Source organism: Rattus norvegicus, chromosome 12, assembly GCF_036323735.1.
Source record: "Rattus norvegicus strain BN/NHsdMcwi chromosome 12, GRCr8, whole genome shotgun sequence".
Lineage (NCBI taxonomy): Eukaryota > Metazoa > Chordata > Mammalia > Rodentia > Muridae > Rattus > Rattus norvegicus.
Window position 1 is genome coordinate 1,713,078 of NC_086030.1, and position 10,687 is coordinate 1,723,764.

At 37.7% G+C, this 10,687-nt stretch overlaps 1 protein-coding gene across 2 annotated transcripts in view; it reads left to right on the top strand.

The window, feature by feature from the left end:
• Positions 1-10,388, top strand: part of LOC134481229 (uncharacterized) — a 69,561-nt gene extending 59,173 nt beyond the window's left edge. For both annotated transcript variants that reach the window (XM_063271822.1, XM_063271823.1), the window contains one exon: positions 9,668-10,388. In XM_063271822.1, coding sequence (XP_063127892.1) covers positions 9,668-9,771 — 104 coding nt within the window. In that variant the 3' untranslated portion in view covers positions 9,772-10,388. The remainder of the gene's footprint in view (positions 1-9,667) is intronic.
• The last annotated feature ends 299 nt before the right edge of the window (positions 10,389-10,687 follow it).

Sequence of the window (10,687 nt, forward strand, 5' to 3'; positions counted from 1 at the left end):
AGCAACCAGAAAGATCTGCGCCGCCGTTTCCGGGAGCTTCAGTGCACCAGGGTTCCAGATGGCGTTTGGTGTTTTGCTCTGGCGTCCGAGATGTGTGTGCAGAGTGCAGTCTCTTCTGGTTTCCCAGGCTTGTCTGCCTCTCTGAAGGTTTAGCTCTCCCTCCCACGGGATTTGAATATTTCTTTTTTATTGAATATTTTATGTATTTACCTTCCAAGTATAATTCTGTTTTCAGCCTCCCCCAAACCTCCTCACCCCTTTTGGCCTGCTTTTATCAAGATGTTCCCACTATCCACCACCCACTCCCAACTCAATGCTCTAGCATTCCAATACATGGTGAAATGAAGCCTTCGCAGAACCAAGGGTTTTTCCTTCTATTCACTGAAGACAAGGCCATGCTCTACTACATATGCAGAAGGAGTCCTTGGTTTATCATTTTGTACTCATTTGTTGGTAATTTTCACCGTGGGACGTCTGAAGAGGGTCTGTTGGTTGATAGTTTTATTATTCATAAGGAGTTGCAAACCCTTTCAGCTAATCAGTTCTTTCTCTAACTCTTCCATTGTAGTCGCCATGTCCAGTACAAAGTTTAGCTCTGAGCATCCTCGTCTGTTGATAGCGATGCCCTTGAAGCCCTCCATTGTTGATGTTAGAATTAAGTATGACTAGGTTCATGGAAAATCCCCAGCCAGCTCCAGAAGACTAATACAAATCTGGTGGTCAAGAAAAATAATCATATGATAAAGTTGTCCTGCTGACTAATAATATGATAAACCTGTGACCGTTCTGACATCCTGTCAACATCAGCCAATTCCCTGACCACACGAATACTGTGTCCTTGGCCTTCATAAATGTTTCTTACTTCCACCTTCCCTCTGTTACCCATGTTATGGTATAAATTCAGCCTTGGGGAAAAATAAAGTTGTCGCCTTGATCAGACTCTTGTCTTGGCATCCTTCTTCGCATCTTTTGTCCCCCATTCTCTTCCAGGTACACCCAATACCCATCGTTTACACTCATCTGTATCAGTAAGGCTCTGGCAGAGTCTCTCAGGAGATAGCCATATCAGGCTCCTTTCAGCAAACACTTCTAGGCATCAGCAATAGTGACTGAATATAGTGACTGCCTATGGCATGTATCCCCAAGTGGGGCAATCTCCGAAGGAACTTTATTTCAGCCCCTGCTACAGTCTGTGTCAATGTAAATTTTCCCATGAGTAATTTGGTCACCCTTCTAAGAAGAACTGAAGCATCCACATTGTGGTATTTTTTCTTTAGCTTCATGTGGTCTGTGGATTGTATCTTGGATAATTTGAGCTTTTGGGTTAATATCCCCTTATAAGTGAATGCATCCCCATGTGTGCTCTTTTGTGACTTTGTTACCTCACTTAGCATGATATTTTCTAGTTTCGTTGATTGACCTAAAATTTTTATGTAGTCATTGCTTTTATTAGCTGAGTAGTACTCATTTGTGTAAATATACAACATTTTCTATATCCATTCCTTTGCTCAGGACATCTCAGTTCTTTCCAGCTTCTGACTATTATAAATAAGGCTGCTATGAACATAGTGGTGCATGTGTCCTTGTTATACAATAGAACATCTTTTGGGTATATGCCCAGAACTAGTACAGTTGGGTCCTCAGGTAGAACTAGGTACAATTTTCTGAGGAAAATCCAGACTGATTTTTAAATGAGCTGTAGCAGCTTGCAATTCCACAAAAAAATGGAGGAGTGTTTCTTTTTCTGCACATCCTGTAGAGCAGCTACTGTTACCTGAGTTTTTGGTCTTAGCCATTCAGACAGGTGTGAAGTGGAATCACAAGGTTGTTTTGATTTGCATTTCCCTGATGACTAACGATGTTGAACATTTCTTTAGGCCCTTCTCAAATATACATCATTTGAGCATTCTCTGTATAGCTCTGAAATCCAATTTTAATTGGGTTAATTGTTTCTCCAGAGAAAAAATTCTTGAGTTCTTTGTATATATTAGAAATTAGCATTATATTGGATGTAGGATTGGTGAAGATCATTTCCCAATTTGTTGGCTGCTGTTTTGAGCTCTTGAATGTGTCTTTAGTTTTACAGAACTTTTCATTTTTATGAGGTTCCCTTTGTACATTCTTGATCTTAGAGTATAAGCCATTGCTCTTCTGTTTGGGAAAAATTCCCCAGTGCCCATGTGTTCTAGGCTGTTCTCCACTTTCTCTTCTAGTAGTCCTGCTGTATCTGGTTTTATGTGGAGGTCCTTGATTCAGTTGTATTTGTGCTTTGTACAAGGTGATATGTAGATCAGTTTGCATTCTTCTAGATGATGACCACCAGTTGAAACAGCACTATTTGTTGAAAATTCTTTCTTTTTTCCACTGGACGGTTTTAGCTTCTTTATCAAAATCAAGTGACCATAGGTGTGTGGGTTCATTTCTGTGTCTTCAATTCTATTCCATGTAATTTAACTGCTTTTTTCTGTACCAGTGCCATTTGGTTTCCCTCACTATAGTTCTGTAGTAGAGCTTGAAGTCAGAGATAGCAATTCCCACAGATTTTTTTTTAAGATTTATTCATTTATTATATATAAGTACACTGTAGCTGTCTTCAGATACACCAGAAGAGGGCATCGGATCTCTTTACAGATGGTTGTGAGCCACCATGTGGTTGCTGGGAATTGAACTCAGGACCTCTGGAAGAGTAGTCGGGTGCTCTTAGCCGCTGAGCCATCTCTCCAGCCTTTTTCTTTCTTTTTTTTTTTATTGTTGAGAATGGTTTTATCTGTGCTGGGTTTTTTGGATTACCAATTAATTTCGAGAATTGGCTTTCTATCTCTGTGAAGAATTGAGTTGGCATTTTGATGGGGATTATATTTAATCTGTTGATTGTTTTTGTTAAATTGTCCACTTTTAATATGTTAATTATGCCAATTCATGGACATGGGTGATCGATCTTTCTTCTCAAAACTTCTTTGATTTCTCTTTTAGAGACTTGAAGTTCTTGTCATACAGATCTTTCACTTTCTTGGCTAGAGTTACACCAAAACAGTTTATATTATGTATGACTATTTTGGTGTGTGTGTTATTTCCCTAACTTCTTTCTCTGCACATTTTTCTTTTGAAGAGAAGAAGGCTGCTGACTTGTTTGAGTTAATTTTTATATCCAGACAGTTTGCTGAAGCTGTTTATCAGCAGTTGGAGTTTTCAGGTGGAATTTTTGTAGTCACATATTATTATATCAACCACAAATAGTGATATTGTGTCTTCGAGCTTTCCAACTTGTATTGCTGTGACTGCCTTTTGTTATATACTTGGTAAGGCTAGACTTTTGAGTACAATATTGAATAAATAGGAAAAGAATGAGCATCCTTTCTTGTTTCTGATTGCAGTGGGATTGTTACAAATTTTATCCATTTAATTTAATGTTGACCCTTTGTTGGCTGCATATTGGTTTTACTTAGGTATAAACCTTTAATTTCTTATCTTTTGAAGAATTTTAATATGAAAAGGCATTTTTGTCAAAGGCTTTTTCAGAATCTAATGAGTTGTTCATATATTTTTCTTTGTATTTCTTTATAAAGCAAATTAATTTGCCATATTTCCACATATTGAAACAACTATTGATCCCTGGGATGAAGTTTACAGGGTGAATGATTGTTTTGATGTGTTTTTAGATTTGGATTGAAAAAAATTAATTACTTTCACATCAATACTCATAAGGGAAATTAGTGTGAAGTTGTCTTTCTTGGATCTTGGTGTGGTTTAGGCATTAGCTTCTGGGCAGTGTTCCTTCCTTTCTATTTTGTGGAATGATTTCAGAAGTATTGATATAAGATGTTCTTTGAAAGTCTTTGAGAATCCTGCACTAAAACCTTCTGGCCCTAGGATTTTTTTTTTTTTTTTTTTTTTTTTTTTTTGGTTGAGAGACTTTTATGACAGCTTCTTTTTGTCTAGGGGTTATGGGAAAGTTTAGATGGCTTATCTGATCCTGATTTAACTTTGATACCTTTTATTTATCTAGAAATTTTGCATCCATCCTAAATTTTTAGTTTTGTTGAGTTTAGACTTCTGTTGTAAGGTCTTATTTGAATTTCCTCTTTTCTTTTCTAAATATGTTATTTGGATAGTGTCTTTGTGCTCTCTATTTAGCTTAGCAAAGGGCTTCTTTATCTTCTTTATTTTCTCAAAGAACCAGCTACTAGTTTTGTTGATTATAAAAAATCTCTTTGTTTCTACTTGTTTGATTCTATTCCTGAGTTTGAATATTTCCTGCAATCTACTCTTCTTGAGTATATTTGTTTCTTTTGTTTCTAGAACTTTCAGATATGCTTTTAAGCTACTAGTGTATGATTTCTCAAATTTCTTTATGGAAGCAGAGATGGGTTTTCCTCTTGGCTCTGCTTACATTTTGTTTTAATTGTGTTATAAATTGTAAAAAAAATAATTTATTTCTTCGTCGAGTTGAGGCTTACCTTCTGTGCATATGTGAAATTTAATTCTGTTGTTGTGGATGTTGTTATTGTTGTTGTTGTTCTTGTTCTTTTGGTTATTATATAAGACCAGCCTTAGTCAGTGAAGATCCAATACAATGCATTGGATAGTTTCGATATATTTTTATGTATTGAGGCTTATTTTGCATCTGATTATATGGTTCATTTTTGATAAAATACTTTGAAATGCTGAGAATGGGGTGCCCTTGCATTTGGGTCATAGATATTCAGAATTGAGAGTTCATGGTAAAATTTTTTTTTGAGTAGTATGAAGTGAATTTCTTCATCATTTTTTAAAACTTTTGGTTGAAATTCAATTTTATTTGATATTAGAGTGGCTACTCCAGTTTTTTCCTTGGGACCACTTCCTTGGAAGTATTTTTCAGACATTAGCTGTGAAGTAATATGAGTTTTTGTCACTGAGGTGTGTTTCTTATATGCGGAAATCTGTTGGGTTCTATTTACATATTCACTCTGGTAGTCTATGTCCTTTCATTGAGGAATTGTGTTCACTGATTTTGAGAGATATTAAAGATCAATGATTGTTTTTGTTTTGTTTTGTTTTGTTTTCATTTTTGTGGTGAGAGGTGGAATAATGTTTGTGTGGTTCTCTTCTTTTGGGTTTGTTGTGAGAATATTAATTTCTTGGCTTTTCTTGTGTGACATTTTCTGCCTTGGGTTAGAGTTTTTCTTCTATTATCATCTGCAGGGTTGGCTTAATGGATATAAATTGTTTATAATTGGTTATGAAATGTCATATATTGCTTTCTCCATCTATAGCAATTGAGAGATTTGCTAAGCATCATAGCCTGGCACTTGTGTTTGTTTATAGACTTCCTGATACCTGTGAAAGTTCTGGCTTTTTGAGAATCCTGGTATCATTTTATAGGTTGACTTTATACGTTATTTGGCCTTGTTCCCTTAAGTCATTTAATATTCTTTCTTTGTTCTGCGCATTTAGTGTTTTGATTATTATAACATAGGAGTAATTTCTTTTCTGGTCCAATGTATCTGGTATTTTTTATGCTTCTTTTAAGTTTATGGCCACTGCTTTCTCAGGTTAGGAAAGCTTTCTTCTATGATTTTATTTCAGATGTTTTCTGTCTCTTTAAATTTAGAATCCTCACTCTCTTCTATTACTACTATTCTTAGATACTGTTTTGTTCATTGTATCCTGCATATCCTGGATATTTGAATTAGGAGCTTTTTGCACTTTCTATTTTCTTGGACTATTGTGTCAATATTTTCTATGGTATCTTCTATTCCTTAGATTCTTTCTTGTATCTCTTGTATTCTGTCAATATTGCTTGCATCTATAACTGCTAATTTCTTTTCTATGCTTTTCATCTTGTGGGTTGTCACCCTTTTTTATTTCTTCATGGTTCCTATTTACATTTTTAGATCCTGGATATTTTGTTCAGTTTCTTACCTTGTTGGATCATATTTCCCTACATTTTAAAAGTGATTTATACATTTCCTGTATAAGGACTTCTACATGTATACCTATTTTTTCCTATATTTCTTTAACGGAATCATTTATGATCTCCTTAAGGTCCTCTATCATCTTTAGGAAATGATATTTCAGGTAAGAATCTTACTTTCCACATGCTTTTGCTCATCCAGGGATACTGGATAGGGGAACTGGTGAAATTGGTATCTGATGCTTATGTTCTTTTGCTTGCCCCTTGCCATCAGGTTCCAACTGGATATAACTAGCATGTTGGCTCTGACTGTCCATTCAGTGATCCTCCTTATAATGGACCTCCCAGAGGCAGTCTGCCTCTGTTTATGACCTCCAGAGTGTCATTCTCTTGCTGGGTATTATTGGGGAGAATAGTGGTTATAGTACCGAATTTGAGTCCAGGCACAGTTGTAGGTAGACTGGAAGGATGATCTGTTTCTGCGAGGGCAATAAGTCCTGCATTTACAGGGCTCTGTGAGGGTACCAATAAGGTTAGATATTGTGTTGGGCAGGGTGATCTCACCTGTTAGCTTCATCATGATGGTCCTCCTGGGAGTCATCCTGTCTCTCAGGGATGACTCCCGGGAGGCCTGTTGTTATCAGGGAGAGCCAAATGAGATAAAGAAGCCAAATCCACTGCCTTCTCAGCCCCTAGCAAGGCCAACAATCTTGGACAGTGGGAGCTGGAGCATGAGATCTAAGCCCAGCAGAGATGCAGGATGAAAGGCAGGTTTGGTCTTCTTATAGTGTTCAATTTCCTGGATGAGTTGTGGTAGAAACATTTCAGATTCAGCATTTTCTATGTCAAATTTTTCAATTTCTTCTATTATGTCTCATATGCCCAAGATTCTCTCTTTTTCTCCCTTGCACTATGTTTGTATTGCTTGTGTATGTATTTGCTCTTCTTTATTATAGGTTTTCCATTTTATATCCAGAATTGGCTCAGTTTTTGTTTTCTCTATTACTTCTCACTACATTTTCAGGTCTTGAATAACTTTGTTAATTTATTTTACATCTCTGATTGTTTTTATTATACTTTCTAATATCTATTCATTTCACTTTAAAAGTCTACCCATGTTCGGTTATAGTTTCCTGAATTTAATTAAGAAATTATTTCTCTCCACTTAGAAACCTTTATTAGTTTCATAAGATTAGATTTAATTTTTATATTGTTGTAGTTGTTGTTATTCAAGTGTTTTAGACTACTGAGGGTTGTAATAGAAAAATAGCTGTGCTCTGGCAGTCCTGATGAAAGCATGCTCGTTCTGTCCTAGAAAGCAGCAGGAAATTCAGTGCATAGGAATGGGTTGGGAAGTGGGGGAGGGTGGTTGCTGTTGGCTTTATATATTTAGGATTGTGTTGATCAGTGTTTCCTGGAAGAGTCCAGAGTGGCCACAGCAGACCTAATGATGGTTGGCCTTGCTAGGGGTGGAGCAGGCAGAAGATTTTGGCTTTTTGATCCCATCTCCTTGTCCCCAGGGTCAAGCAGTCACCCCAGAAGTGGAGTGTCTTTTAATTGTTCTTGTTCTTGCTCTTCTTCTTGTTCTTGTTCTCATTGTTGATGTTGTTGTTGTTGTTGTTGTTGTTGTTGTTGTTCTTCTTCTTCTTCTTCTTCTTCTTCTTCTTCTTCTTCTTCTTCTTCTTCTTCTTCTTCTTCTTCTTCTTCTTCTTCATCTGCTTCTGCTTCTTCTTTTCTACTTCTTCTTTTCCTCCTCCTCCTTCTTCTTGTTTTTCTTCCTCCTCCTTTTCTTGTTCTTCTTTTTCTTCTTTTCTCAACCTTCCTGATTTCTTCCTCTTCTATTTTTTCTTCCTTTTCTTCCCTTTCTTCTACTTTTCTTCTTCTTCTTCTTCTTCTTCTTCTTCTTCTTCTTCTTCTTCTTCTTCTTCTTCTTCTTCTTCTTCTTTTTATGGTTCTTCTTGGTTTTGGTCTTGTGCTAGGTCTTGTTCTTTTCTTGTGTTTCTTTTAATTATTCTTCTTCTTGTTCTTCTTGTTCTTCTTCTTCTTGTTCCACTTCTTCCTCTTCCTCTTCCTCCTTCTCCTTCCTCCTTCTTCTTCTTGTTCTCCTCCTCCCTTCCTCCTTCTTGTCCTTCTTCTCCTACTTCTTCTTCTCCTCCTCCTCTTTTTCTTTGTCTTTCTCTTATCCTTTTGTTCTTTTTCTTGTTCTTTTTGTTCTGTTGTTGTTGTTCTTTTTCTTCTTCTTCTTCTTCTTCTTCTTCTTCTTCTTCTTCTTCTTCTTCTTCTTCGTCTTCTTCTTCCTCTCTTCTTCCTTTTCTTTTCTTTTTCTTCTTCGTCTTCTTCTCCTTCTCCTCCTTCCTCCTTTTCCATCTTCTCTTCCTCTTCCTCCTATTGCTCCCACTCTCCATCTCAATCTTAACTCCGTTCCCCTTCCTTTTCTCCTTCCTCGCCCTTCCCCTATCCCCTTCTTTTTCTTTTTCTTCTTGTTTTTCTTCTTGTTCTTTTTCTTCTTCTTCCTGTTCCTGTTCCTGTTCCTGTTCCTCCTCCTCCTCCTCCTCCTCCTCCTCTTCTTCTTCTACTTCTTCTACTTCTTCTTCTTCTTCTTCTTCTTCTTCTTCTTCTTCTTCTTCTTCTTCTTCTTCTTCTTCTTCTGGATATATCATCCTTAGTGACGTAACCCAATTATAGTAAACCACACATCGTATGCACTCATTGAAAAGTAGATATAAGCCCAAATGCTTGAATTACCCAAGATGCACAGAACACATGAACCTCAAGAAGGAGGAGAAAACTTCTTCTTTAAAAGGGTAACAAGAATACCCTTAGGAGGGGATAAAGAGGCAAAGTTTAGAACAGAGACTGAAGGAACACCCATTCAGAGCCTGCCCTACATGTGGCCCATACATATACAGCCACCAAACCTGATAAGATGCATGTATCAAAGCGGTGCAGCCTGACAGGGACAAGATGTTTATCTCTCCTGAGATACCCAGTCATAACTTGTCAAATAGGCAAATGCAAGCCACAAACCACTGAACTGTGAATGGGACCCCTGTTGAAGGAATCATGGAAAGGACTGAAAGAGATGAAGGGGCTTGAGACCCCATATGAACAACAATGCCAACCAACCAGAGTTTCCAGGGACTAATCCACTACCCATGGACTGACCCTGGCCTCCAAATTCATAGGTAGCAATGAATATCCTAGTAGAGGCACCAGTGGAAGGGGAAGCCCTTGGACATGCGAATGCTGGACCCCCCAGTGAATGTGATTGTTGGGTGGATGGCAGTAATAGGGGCACGATTGGGAGGGGACCACACACATGGAAGGGGAGGGTGAGAGGTTATTGGGATATTGGCCTGGAAACTGGGAAAGGGAATAACATTTGAAATGTAAATAAGAAATATACAATTTAATAAAGATGGACAAAACAATAAGAATCAAAAAAATTAATGGAACATTTAAGAAACGCCCTGCATAAGGGACCAGGGTGTGTGTGTGTGTGTGTGTGTGTGTGTGTGTGTGTGTGTGTGTGTTTGTGTGTGACTGATAGGTAAGTATAGGCCCTAATCTAAGGAATACAATGAAAAATGAAGTTCAACTGTTAAGAAACACCTTGTGTAAAGGACTGCTGTAAGTATATGTGTGAGCCCGATAGTAATATGCCCTTAGGAAATAATGTATGTGACCTAAATAGGATTGGCCAAAAGAACCTTAAAGAACCACCTCTCGTCACTGCAAAACATTAACTCCTGGAATCCATCTCATTTACAGTGACACTGAGTCTACCAACCCAGCTGCCTATTGGTGAACAAGAGGAATCCATAGAGCAGATTGAATTTCAGCAAGCAGAAGCACAGTTTTGTCACAGAACTTAACAAATATGCCAAAATGACTATGGACCAGACCAGAGGTTCCTAAGGAATGAGTATTGTGTGAATGTGATTATATGTCCTCATCAACTGGGCAAATAAAGAACTACATCCTTTTACCTTACTTTGGGAAGGAGGCATCTCATGTGCCCTACCTCATGACAGTTGGGGAAGCCTGCTGGATCGGTCTTCATAGTTCCTAAGACAGAAAGTAGAAAACTAAACTGGAGCCTGGCTAGACATATACTGCTAAACGTGGTCTATCATATTAGTGGCAATATAATTTGGATATTCTCTTACTTGTGACTTAGAACTCTCATTCATCATGCACTTTCTTGTGTATCTTGAATTTTGAATTACTTGAGTCTAAGGGATGCTACGAAGCCAACCCGAACCTGAGTCACGGGAAGAGAGTAGGTCAATAGAGCAGCAGTAGGCCAAATTTCTTGAGCCTCTAAAGTTGAGATGAAGAGAAGTGGAGAGCTAGATCCAACAGCCCATGGCTGAATGACACCATGATACCAATAGACCTAGGTCCTGGGAAGAAGAGGTCATTGGTGCCAACATAGCTCAGAAGGATAAGGGTAGAAACCCCTTGCCTGATGAAAGAGTGGCTACAGAAAGGAGAGTGAGACAGGCAGATAAATTATTCAAAAACTTATAAAAAAGCGCATCCAAAATTAATTTTATTGGATATCTGAAAAAGGAGGAAGTCTGTACCACACTGCCAAAATACTGACCCAATGAATTGAATTAAAAGTCTCATCAATAGTTTTTAAAAAGATAAAAATAGAGGATGAGGAAACCTCTGACTTAGTGGAAAGGGCTTGGCAGTATACTAACCATATAATTAAAAAGAAAACTAAGTGCGAGAAGGTTAAAATGGACATACTCCTAACAACACCACAGCAGGTGGAACCTA